The following is a 13121-nucleotide window of genomic DNA, read 5'->3' as shown; positions in this document are numbered from 1 at the left end:
TTAGTTATTTTTATTATTTACTTTCCATAAACGTTTCGGGTTTTCTTTGTTGGTTCTTTCCCGAGATGAACTAGGATAGGAGTCGAACCAACCCTAGGGTCCTTAGTCTATAAATAGGGCTATGTTCACAAACTTGAGGAATATGAATGAAAAATATTAATCTTTTGCCCAAACAACGTATTGAGAATTCTCTTAAAGATCTCGCGCTGCCCGACGGAGAGGAATTCCCGCGCACAGCCGGTTCTTTGTTACCGCCGATCCTTCGTTAGGACGCCGGAGAAATAGGATACGACGTAAGGTCGTATCAAGCTAGTACTAAAATTGCTTGTTAAAACTGTTTCACAATGTTTAGTTTAATCGAATTATATCAATTCCCTTTGTTTTGTTGTGGTTTTGAGTTTGAAAAATTCATCAACCCAAATGCATGCATGCTCTAACAGTTTCTTATCTTGCTTCATCAGTATTTTGTTGTTGTGGAAACCATCTCCTACAACATCCCATAGATCTCTGATGAATCGACGAATTTCTGATGTTGATGAATGCTGGAAAATACAGATCACGACACAATGAATTTACGTGGTTCGATTTACTGAGGTAAATCTACGTCCACGGGAAGAAAAGAGGGCAAAGTTGTATTGCTTGATCTGTTTTCTACAGCTTACAATACAGACTTGCTATTTGGTATTTTATCTCTAGAGAGCGAGAGAGTACTTTTTAGAACCTAACCCTATCTATCTGATCTAGGTTCTATTTATACATTGAACCAAGATCGTGGCATGCAACACCATTTACTAGGTAGTGGATGTCGTGGAGATCGTGGCGATCTTGCATGGGTCCACTATCCTGCATGAGTTAATGACTGCTTGACACCACTAAATAGATCGTGGGTGTAGTGGAGGTGGAAATCCTGCATGAGTCCACTATCTCCTAGTTCGGTCGAATACTGAGACCGAACTGCTGAATTATTGCCGAGCAGCTTTTGCCGATCTGAGAGTAGAGCTTGATGCCGACCTGAGAGCAGAGTTTGATTGGTTGGCTTTTACCGAGCTGTAGGAAGGGGCCAAACTCTTTGGTTGTGCCGAACTGAACTCTTTAGTCATGCCGAACTGATACTCTTTCTTGGGCTTTAGGCTGATGGGCTTTACTGCTGTTGGGCTTGTTTAGTACGTACTCCATCACTACCCCCCCCGGAAAGCGAAGTGAATTACTTCGGCATTCTGGATAAAGGTACGGGGTAAGTTGATGTTTGTCCTCGGTCTTATGAAGTGAACTCTTCTTTGACCGGACTCGTCTTTGGTCTGATGAAATAAACATCTTTGACCGGACTCGTCTTTGGTCTGATGAAATAAACATCTTTGACCGGACTCGTCTTTGGTCTGATGAAATAAACATCTTTGACCGGACTCGTCTTTGGGTTGATGAAATAAACATCTTTGACCGGACTCGTCTTTGGTCTGATGAAATAAACATCTTTGACCGGACTCGTCTTTGGGTTGATGAAATAAACATCTTTGACCGGACTCGTCTTTGGTCTGATGAAATAAACATCTTTGACCGGACTCGTCTTTGATGAAATAAACATCTTTGACCGGACTAAGCTTGTGTCCTAATTTGGCGAGTTTTATCGCTCGGATCGGACTTTCCGTTGTCCTAATTTGGGGATCGGACTTTCCCTTGTCCTAATTCGGCGAGTTTTATCGCGTGGATCGGACTTTCCCTTGTCCTAATTCAGGCAAGTTTTATCGCGAGAATCGGACTTTCGTTGCAGTTCGTTTCAGACGAAGTGCTTGATTCTTAAGCTGAATTGCGGTCTTGTATCCTCTTTAGAAGCTTGGACTTCACAATCGTTGGCTTATTGCAGTTCGTTTCAGACGAACTGCTTGTTTAAGCTGAATTGTGGCCTTGTATCTTCTTTAGAAGCTTTGACTTCACAATCGTTGGCTTATTGCAGCTCGTTTCAGACGAACTGCTTGTTTAAGCTGAATTGTGGTCTTGTATCCTCTTTAGAAGCTTTGACTCACAATCGTTGGCTTATTGCAGCTCGTTTTAGACGAACTGCTTGTTTAAGCTGAATTGTGGCCTTGTATCCTCTTTAGAAGCTTTGACTCACAATCGTTGGCTTGTATATGTTCTAAGAAGGGGATCAGCCTTCGAAGAACAAGATTCCTCAGTAACATTTGTAAGAGACGACACGCACAGAGACAGACAAAACACACATAGACAAAACGCACATAGACAAAACGCACATAGACAAACAAAGACCAAGCAAACCAAAGAAAGCACATTGACCGAACAGGACTCAAGACTGACTGACCGGACTGTCTCTTACAAATGGAACTTTTTGAGGTTGGAAATGTGCCATGTTCGGGGTACCTGTTCTCCTGACATGTGAGCCAATTTGTAAGACCCTTTGCCGAGGACTTCTGACACCCGATACGGACCTTCCCATGTGGGTTCGAGCTTGCCCAGCTTTTCTGCTCGGCTTACTTCGTTGTTTCTCAAGATGAGATCTCCCACTTGAAATTGCAGCTTCTTCACCCTTTGGTTGTAATACCGGGCTACTTGCTCCTTGTACTTGGCTGCTTTTATGCATGCCAATTCTCTTCTTTCTTCGGCAAGATCTAGCTCGGCTCTCAGTCCGTCGTCATTCATTTCTGCTGAGAAATTTAGAGTTCGGGGACTGGGTATGCCGATCTCCACCGGAATCACGGCTTCAGTGCCGTACACCAGACTGTACGGAGTTTCACCGTTGGAGGTTGTGGGTGTAGTTCGGTAGGACCATAGGACTTGAGGGAGATTTTCTACCCATTGTCCTTTGGCTTGTTCTAACCGAGCTTTTAACCCTTTCACCAGGATACGATTTGTTACCTCCGTTTGTCCGTTTGCTTGTGGATGAGAGACCGAAGTGAACCGCTGTTGAATATTCAGCTCTTGGCACCAATTCTTGAACGTCTTGTCGGTGAACTGAGTCCCGTTATCCGAAATGAGGATGTGGGGTATGCCAAATCGGCACACTATGTTCTTCCAGACGAAGTCCAATGCCTTTGAGCTCGTTATCGTAGCTAATGGTTCAGCCTCCACCCACTTCGTGAAGTGGTCCACGGCAACGATAAGGAATTTCATTTGCCGAGGAGCTTGAGGAAGTGGTCCCACTATGTCTATGCCCCATTGCATGAAAGGCCAAGGGCTTTGCATAGTGTATAGATCGGTCTGCGGCATCCTTGGGACATTTGCATGAATTTGGCACTTCGTACACTTCTTGACGAGCTGCACTGCCTCTTGTACCATGGTTGGCCAATAATATCCCCATCTCAGAACTTTTTTAGCTAAAGCTCTGGCTCCGATGTGGCTACCGCACGATCCTTCATGAACTTCTCTGAGGATGTAGTCCGTCTCTTCTGGTCCTACGCACCGCAATAACGGCTGGAGGTAAGACTTTCTAAAGAGGACTCCTTCATGAAGTTCGTACCGAAGTGCTCGGCACGTGATCTTCCGAGCTTCTCTCTTATCCTCGGGCAATTGTCCTTGATCCAGATACTGCAAGATCGGCGTCATCCAGTTCGGCGAGCTGGATACTGAATGTACCTCGGCTTCATCAATGCTTCGATGCATTAATTCTTCCGCCTTTGAGCTCGGATCTGAGGCCAACTTACTTAAGGTATCTGCTCGGCTATTTTCCGCTCTGGGAATGCGGATTATCCGAAAATAGGAGAAACTTCGGCTGATGCTTTGCGCTTTGTCCAAATACTTCTTCATTCTCTCGTCACGAGCTTCACTTGTACTCAACATGTGATTTACTATGACTTGTGAATCACAATGGACTTTGAGAGATTTGACGAGCAGACTTTGCGCTAACTGGAGTCCGGCCAGGAGGGCTTCGTACTCGGCTTCATTATTAGTAGTGGGGAATAGGAACCGAAGTGAGTAGGTTACCTCGTGTCCGTCGGGAGCGACAAGTAAAATACCAGCTCCACTTCCCATCTTGTTTGAAGCTCCATCTACGAATCCGCTCCAGCAGTCCGGCGGCTCTACTTCGGATTCCAAGGGCTGTGCTAGTTCGGCATTTTCAGAATTCTTCTGTTCGGCAATAACAGGAATTGCTTGATCGAACTTTGCTTCTGCAAGAAAATCTGCCAAGGCTTGTCCCTTGATGGCTTTCCGAGGTAGGTACTCGATTGAGTGTTCTCCCAGCTCTATGGCCCATTTGGCGATTCTGCCTGATGCTTCTGGCTTGGTCAAAACTTGCCGAAGAGGCAGATCGGTTAAGACGCATACCTTGTGAGCATAGAAGTATGGCCGCAGTCTCCTTGCTGCATTTACTAACGCCAGAGCAATTTTTTCCAGAGGTTGATACCTTGTTTCTGGACCTCTTAATGCTCGGCTTGTAAAGTAGATGGGAAACTGCTTTAGGCCTTCTTCTCGTACAAGCACCGCGCTAATGGTTTGATCGGATGCCGCTAAGTATAAGAAAATCACTTCGGCATCTGTTGGAGCAGAGAGAATTGGAAGCTCGGCTAAATAACTTTTGAGCTTGTCAAAAGCCTTTTTCTGCTCGGCTCCCCACTCAAACTTTGGTGCCTTTTTTAACACTTTGAAGAACGGCAGTTGCTTTTCGGCTGCTTGGGAAAGGAATCTATTCAATGCGGCTAAACATCCAGTTAGCCTTTGCACATCGTGTATGGACTTCGGCATCGCCATGTTCTGAATAACTTGAACTTTTGAGGGATTTGCCTTGAGTCCGTCCTTTGAAACCCAACAACCCAGAAATTTTCCCGAATCTACCAAAAAGGTACATTTTTGGGGGTTGAGTTTGAGGTTGGCTTTTCGGAGCACGTCGAGAGTGGATTTGAGGTTGTCTTCGTACTCCGAAGTGCTTTTGCTTTTGACAACTATGTCGTCGACATACACTTCAACCTGTTTTCCGATTAGGTGCCGAAAAAGCTTGTCTACCATCCTTTGATAAGTGGCTCCGGCATTCTTTAAACCGAATGGCATCTTTTTATAAGCGAAAATGCCGAAATCGGTAATGAAAGCTGTTTTCGGAGCGTCACTCTCATCCATCAACACTTGGTGATATCCTTTGTATAAATCAAGAAAACAGAAAATTTCGAAGCCGATCAAAGCTTCTACTTTTTTATCTATATTCGGAAGGGGATAGCAATCTTTAGGACAGTGCTTGTTTAGATCGGTAAAATCTATGCACATCCGCCATCCTCCTCCTTTTTTCTTGATCATCACAGGATTGGCCACCCAAGAAGGATATTTCACCTCGAATAGTACATCCGCTTTTAGTAATTGGCGGACTTCGTCATGGATGACTTGGCTTCTTTCTGCCGCAAAGAGTCTTTGCTTCTGTTTTACTGGCCGGATTGAAGGATCAATATTTAACCAATGAGTGATTACCTCGGGGGGCACTCCGGTCATGTCCAACGAAGACCATGCAAAGACATCTTTGTACTCCTTGAGGAGCTGAATGGTCTTTTCCCGGAGTAGAGGCGTTCCTGCGAAGCCGATCTTGACCGTTCTGGATGGATCATCTTCGTATAACTGAACGGTCATTGAGTTCGGCTCTGAAGTGACTTCGGTCATCTCGCTTGCCTCTGACTCCGGTTGCTGTGATTGCTATGCTTGATGGTGCCGAACTGATTGCTCGGCACTTTTAAGCGCGATCTGCAGACATTCTTTTGCTCTCTTTTGATCACCTCGGATGACCGCTATCCCTCCTTTAGTGGGGATCTTGATGGTGAGGTGATAAGTAGAGCAAACGGCCCGAACTGTGTTGAGCCAGTCTCTCCCCAGGATGATGTTGTACGGGGACCGAGCTTTCACCACAAAGAACTCGATCATCGTATTGGAGCTTGTAGGTGCTTTTCCCACCGTGATCGGAAGGCTGATAATACCTTCAGGGCGGGTGTCCTCCTGGGCGAAACTTTTCAGAGGAAGTGGGGCCGGACTGAGCCGAGCTGGATCCACTTCCATTTTATCGAAACATTCTTTAAAAAGAATGCTGACTGACGCTCCTGTATCCACAAATACTCTGTGGATCAGTTTGTTTGCCACTCCGGCTTGAATGACAATAGCGTCTTGGTGAGGAGAGATGGCTGGGACGGGATCGGCATCTGAAAATGTAATCACTTCGTCTTTCTTCAGCCTTTTATGTGTTGGCTCCTCTTGATTGGAACCTCTGCGTTCTGCTTTTAGGGACGACTTAGTCTTCCCGGCAGGGAGAGCATCAATAGTCTGGATTACTCCATCATATTGCGGCTCGTCGTCGTCTTCGGGATCCTCATGCCTTTTCGGATCCTGAGGATTGCAGTTCGCACCTCTCTGCCTTTTGTTCTTTTTCGGCTGCTTGCTTTGGTATTTTTTTAACGTTCCTGTTTTCACAAGAACATCAATACCTGCAGCCAAATTTCGGCACTCCTCGGTATCATGACCGTGGGCTTGATGGAAGGAGCAATATTGATCCTGAGGTCGCCGCGCGGCTGATTTCGTCATCCGCTTTGGTTTTTCGAACATATCGGAATGTAGTTCGAAAATTTCCGCTCTTGACTTGTTTAATGGTACGAACTGAGCGGGCGGCTTCTCAGGATTGAGACGTGGCCCCAATCTGCCTTGTACCGGTGCCCTTTGAATTCTTTCAAAAGGAGTTCGGCGAGGAAGCACCTGGCCGCTTTGATCGGGCTTCTTTTTCTCTTCTCGGGATGAGCTGTCTAAAGACCGTTTTCGACGGTCTGCCTCATCCGCACGGGAAAACTAGTCCGCAATGTCCCACATTTCTTGAGCTGTTTGCGGACCGCACTCCACGAGCTTTCTGTAGAGAGCTCCGGGCAGGATTCCATTTTGGAATGCCGAAATGACAAGTAGATCGTTGAGATCATCTACTTGTAGGCATTCCTTGTGGAATCTCGTCATGAAGTCGCTGATCTTTTCATCGCGACCTTGACGTATAGAAAGCAGCTGAGCCGAAGTGATCCGGGCTTCCGCTTTCTGAAAGAACCTCCTGTGGAAAGCATCCATTAGATCTCGGTAAGATCTAATGCTGCCTTGGGGGAGGTTATCGAACCACCTTCTCGCGTTCCCGATAAGCAGCTCGGGGAACAGCTTGCACATATGGACCTCATTGAGACCCTGGTTCGCCATGTTATACTGATAGCGTCCCAGGAAGTCATGAGGATCCACTAGCCCGTCATAAGTCATTGACGGTGTCCGGTAGTTCCGCGGCAAAGGAGTTCGGGTGATATCGTCCGAGAACGGAGTCTTTAATGCTCCGTACATGGCGAACCCGACATCTCTTCGGTACGGAGGAGATGGAGTTCTCCTGTGGTTCCGGTACCGAGGAGGAACATGTCGGGGTTGAGGATTCTTTCTCCTGGAAGACACGTCACTACTGCGGTAGTGACTTTCATGTCTGGATGAGGAGGGAGAATCCGCCGTTGTCTTCTCCGGCTGTTGGCTCTTCTGCAGAAAGGTCAAGAACTCCTCCTGCTTCTCGGCTAAGAACAGCTTGACAGCTTCGTTTAAATCGGGCTGCTGGGAAGACTCGGTGCGATCTCTCCTGGAGTGGCTTGTTCCTTCTTCGTGAGAACCGGAGGTAGATGTCTCCCGAGGCCGTTTTTCAGACCTGCGAGCTGGACTAGCTTCCTCACGGTTATCACGAACGGTATTACGGGTAGTGTGTGATCTGGTATGCATTTTTTTGGGGTGGAAAAAGGGTCAAAAATTCGCTTTATCACAAATTTGGTTCTCTGTTTCCCACAGACGGCGCCAGTGATGAATCGGCGAATTTCTGATGTTGATGAATGCTGGAAAATACAGATCACGACACAATGAATTTAAGTGGTTCGATTTACTGAGGTAAATCTACGTCCACGGGAAGAAAAGAGGGCAAAGTTGTATTGCTTGATCTGTTTTCTACAGCTTACAATACAGACTTGCTATTTGGTATTTTATCTCTAGAGAGCGAGAGAGTACTTTTTAGAACCTAACCCTATCTATCTGATCTAGGTTCTATTTATACATTGAACCAAGATCGTGGCATGCAACACCATTTACTAGGTAGTGGATGTCGTGGAGATCGTGACGATCTTGCATGGGTCCACTATCCTGCATGAGTTAATGACTGCTTGACACCACTAAATAGATCGTGGGTGTAGTGGAGGTGGAAATCCTGCATGAGTCCACTATCTCCTAGTTCGGTCGAATACTGAGACCGAACTGCTGAATTATTGCCGAGCAGCTTTTGCCGATCTGAGAGTAGAGCTTGATGCCGACCTGAGAGCAGAGTTTGATTGGTTGGCTTTTACCGAGCTGTAGGAAGGGGCCAAACTCTTTGGTTGTGCCGAACTGAACTCTTTAGTCATGCCGAACTGATACTCTTTCTTGGGCTTTAGGCTGATGGGCTTTACTGCTGTTGGGCTTGTTTAGTACGTACTCCATCAATCTCAAAATGAGTGGAGCTTGATTTTGAGCATAAGGAAATTCTGCTTGATGCCATATTGAATTACAGACCTTGACACCAAAATATGTTGGGCATGGGAAGTGAAATATAGTGTCTTGCTGCACTTTGATATATATTGAGAGACAAATGGTGACGATTTCGAAGGTATTTATAAACATTCATTAATATAGCCTAATACATGAATCAAAATAATTGAGATACATGATCAATGATAGATGAATGTTTGACTAATTTTAAAATGCAATCAACAGACAATATCCCTATTTACAGATATCGGTTCAACTGCCTTTTGCAATTCGGGAAAGAACCGACAAAGAAAACCCGAATTAAAATTTATTATTATGCTCTACTCAATTACATAAAAATAAAAACCGAATAATGAAAGAACTACTGAAAACCAGGCCACACGACATTGCTGCTGCCGATGGGGTGGATCGGCTCGTTGTCCTATCGCAGCCGAGAGAGTCGGGGGCGAGGCGAGTGTGGGCCCGAGACAGTATCAAAATTCCAGAAAAACAAATTTAGGAATTAATCCAAAGCATGAGCTCAGCTGCAACTTTCTTGTACGTTTCTTCCACATGAAATGATGCCCCCTCAGCCAACTGCTGCTGCACAGCTCCATTTGCCTGCTTAACAATTTAACCAAATAAACAAAATTGAATTGCAAAAACCACGTTCATCAAATCAATTGCAAAAACCCTAATTCACTAATTAAAAAAAAAACTAATTGCTTAGAATAGGTTATACTAATGTGTTACCCTGATATGAACCATGTAGTTGCGCAAGACGGAATCGGACGAGAGGTGGGCAGAGACGAGGTCGAGGTTGTGGTTGTCCATCACAAGCCCGAGATAGGCCATCATCCCGGTCTTTGTAGGGCTGCAAACAATGCTGAGATGGGCATCAATCCCACACACATTCAGCACTACATTTGTAGAAGCCCATGAAGTAAAACTGGCCCGGCCCGAATGAGGGTTTAGTTGAGTGACCGGAGGCGGAGGCTGCTGGCTTGTCGATGTTTGATCCGCCATGAATGCCTCACGGGATTGGCTGGTGATGCCTGGAATATCACAGCTGGCGAGGTTGTTGTTTCCTCCTTTAAGCTTCTTCTCCTTCAGCTTTTCGAGTTTTTCGAGGCTTTTCTGCATCTTCTTGATGTATTCCACTGCTTCATCAACTATGGTGGTTTTGTCTACCTGCATTCATCCAATTTTCTATTTTTTTTTTTTTTGTGATTTATCCACCACCATCTTTATTTAATTTGTCAAGAAAATGGATTCTGTGCTTTTAATTAATGTTATTTCTATATATGCACATAATATTCATTAATGAGGAGGGACATAAAAAGTACTAATTCCATCTGTGATGGAAAATTGATGAATCAGCAAAGTTAAATTCACTATATATATAATTGTAAAAATTATAATTATTCTATTTATTGTTTAGTATACATGAAAAGTATGTAATTTGTGCATCCATTCAATTCCTACTAAGTAAAAACTAGTTTGTATAAAATGGATGCTTGAGGGTTGTGAGAAATTGACTGAAGTTTGTCTGAAACACTAACCATATGAGAATAATTAGTATTGAAAGAAATTGATGGTGACATAACACTGATTGTGTAACTGAATTAGAAGATTCTTTCATAAATCAACCAAAGAGAATAGTAATTGGAGAGAGAATGTGAGGGTTACCCTGGGGTGGAGTTTAGGGATCAAAGCTTGGAGGCTAGCAAACATGTCCCTCATCTTCTTCCTCCTCTCTCTCTCCGTCCATATATGTAGCTCGTGTTCATCGATCTCATTCCCCGTGGCCCTCTTCTTCCCCTTGCCATTCATCTGCTGCTCCACGCCCGTCAAGATCTTGCCACTCTCTATCAGTGTCTTCCCACCATTGTCTTCGACCGGGAGAACTGGAAACGCCCACGACTGCTCATCGTTCCACATGTCGTGCTCAACTTCTCCGACCATGGCGCCTAGCTAGAGAGAGTTGTGTGTAGTGATGAGAGGAGGAAGGATGAAGATCTGGAGGGTTAGGGCGGGATATTTATAGATAAAAAAGAGGGTTAGAGATAGAAAAGCATTATTTCATGGGAGACTCAATTAGAATCAAATAAAATATAATCATATGCCTAAATTAAATGATGCTAGTGGTCCCACCTCGCTTAATAGTACTCTCTCTGTCTGCTAATAAGAGTATACAATACGTTTTAAGAAAATAGTTTGTGAGTATTGGTGTATGTGTTTTTAGTGTATAAGGATCCTACTATGTCAAAAATTTGATTTTGATGAATTGGTTGAGTTGTGTCTCTCTAGCACTTAGATAGAGTAAAATCTATGAGCATAGGTTGTACATATTTGTATTTCTATACCTTAATTAACAAGTCTCCCAAATATTTAGTTATACATTGGTATATGTATTTTGTAATGGAGTCTCTTTGGTTACATCTATAAAAAAAACTTTTGTATAAACAAACAAATCTAGAATTCAAATTCGTCACTCCCTTTTTCCCAAATAATTAAATTTAGGAGGTGGATAAAATAAAAATCACTTGTGTAAATCTAAACTATGAATCATGAATTTAATGGGAATTAATGAATTCAATTTTTTTTAATCTTTCTAAATGATTCTAAGTTCATAGTTTAAGAGATACTATATAATTTGTCCAACATAAATTTTGCACTCAATTTAAAAACTAAGACCTATTTTGATCGATAATAAAATTTAGATTTGAGTTTGAAATTGGGAGGAGGGAAATAAATTTCATTACAATTAATTTTTGCTACAAATACAATTATATTATACGTTCAATATAGATGTAGATTTGGCCTGAAACCCTAAATCTATTGCTTGGTGTTTAAAAATGGCTACTAAATCTTTTCAAGAATAAAAGTTAGGAGGGCTATTTATAGATTTGTTTAGGTTACTATTCTATAATGATACTACTTACCATATGTTAATTTTGTACTTAAGCTCTAAGTATCTAACTGACAATTGCTGAGGTGTATATGCGAACTCGAAATTTTCATTTAATTTCAGACAAATTGTAATGCCAATTCTAAACTTACATAAGCTTGGTTGTAGAAGCAAATAATAAGTCTTTTTCATGTCATTTTATTTGATATTTCAAGAAATCGAAACTAAGCCTATACAATTATCTAAAAATAAGGTGTCGTGCAAATGTTGTATTACTACACAAAATGTGTTACTTTTATTAGTTGTTTTATATCTGCATGTAATGATTTGTCGTCGTCCACTTTTTAAACAACTTACTGAGTAATCCAACTGTGGAAATTCAAATAGTTTTTCAAACCAATTTTTGAAATATTATTTTCACTACTAATAGCCTGAGGAGTCGAAAAAATGATATTAAATCAAAAGAATTATAAATAATCTCATAAATTAAAAATAACAATATAAACCCTTGGTTTTGAGTTGAATTAGGGAGCTGAATTCGTAGTTCATTCCTACCGATTCGTCAAACATAGTTAATATCGAAATTTCTAGTATCCTGTTATTGAATGAACAAAAGTATTAATTGTCAAATGAATGATTAATTAAGAATCCGAGGATTTCAATTATGTACATTCTAATTTGACATTACAAGTCATACACATTGCTTATCTTTATATACTAACATTTAATGATTACTTTCTCTATAAATATATTGACTCTTTTGTAATATCACATGTATATTATTAGTGTGTATATAATGAAAATAGAAGCTTAAACATTTTCACAAATTTTTTTATAGCTGGACTGGAGCTAAACATTTCTCTGCAAAAGTATATTTTAGTTCTCTTTTTTCGAAAATGTTATACTGTAGATAAAAAAAAGAACTTTAACCTACCTCCAATAGAAGAAGAAATCAAATAGTAATAAACAACTAAAAGTATTTAAAAGTATCACTTTATACCTAAAATTACCATTTTATAACGAAACTTATCTCTTTTTTTTTAATTTAAAAATAACCCTCACTGACTGATTTATTTTTCGTCTGTATTTTTTAAAATAAAGCTTTTTTTTATTGTTGTTACTATTATTTGGATTGTTGTGTAGAGAGAAGGATGGTTGGAAGAACCTGCAAAGCTTTTTGGGTGGTTGTTGATTTTGAGTGTTTTATGGCTAATGCTTGCGTTTGTAAAATCATCAAATTTTGTCCATTTTCATGCCCTTTTTTCTTTTTGACACTCTAGTAACCGCATCACATCACTTGCCAAATACAACTTCTATAGATATTACACGTTTCAAAACTTTATTTGATATACATAATATGTATATACATACTACTCTATAATAGGATACATAGTTGAAATTGAATTATATTACGAGTTAATTATAATTTTCATCACAATCTTTCAGGAGTAGTGTATTTTTTTTTCAAATCTATTCTAATCTTTGTAAAATATAAATTTTATAGCTAGTTTTAAAATGTTTATCATATCTAACGTCGGATTCAATTTCTGCCATTACATAGATGATATAACATATTGAAGGCATATGTATATATTCTACCATGTGTCTTTTTTTAAAAGAAAAAAAGAATTGTCTACTCTATCTCATTGCATATAAGCCTTTAACATGCCATGTCATTGATATAATGTGGTACGTAGTAAATAAATTCCGTGATCGATTTGATATAAGTTTGAAAAATTAGTTA

At 41.4% G+C, this 13121-nt stretch overlaps 1 protein-coding gene across 1 annotated transcript; it reads right to left on the bottom strand.

The window, feature by feature from the left end:
- Nucleotides 1-8982: 8982 nt before the first annotated feature.
- LOC121744548 (transcription factor bHLH95-like) lies at nt 8983-10431 on the bottom strand. The gene is made up of 3 exons (XM_042138130.1): nt 10156-10431; nt 9220-9657; nt 8983-9087 (listed from the first exon to the last, which is right to left on the bottom strand). Exons 1-3 carry the CDS (start codon nt 10429-10431, stop codon nt 8983-8985), a joined length of 819 nt encoding a protein of 272 aa, XP_041994064.1.
- Nucleotides 10432-13121: the final 2690 nt, after the last annotated feature.

The sequence above is a fragment of the Salvia splendens genome, chromosome 8 (assembly GCF_004379255.2).
Source record: "Salvia splendens isolate huo1 chromosome 8, SspV2, whole genome shotgun sequence".
Taxonomy (NCBI): Eukaryota; Viridiplantae; Streptophyta; class Magnoliopsida; order Lamiales; family Lamiaceae; genus Salvia; species Salvia splendens.
The sequence above is the reverse complement of the archived record's forward strand: the minus strand, read 5'-3'. Positions and strand labels throughout refer to the sequence as shown.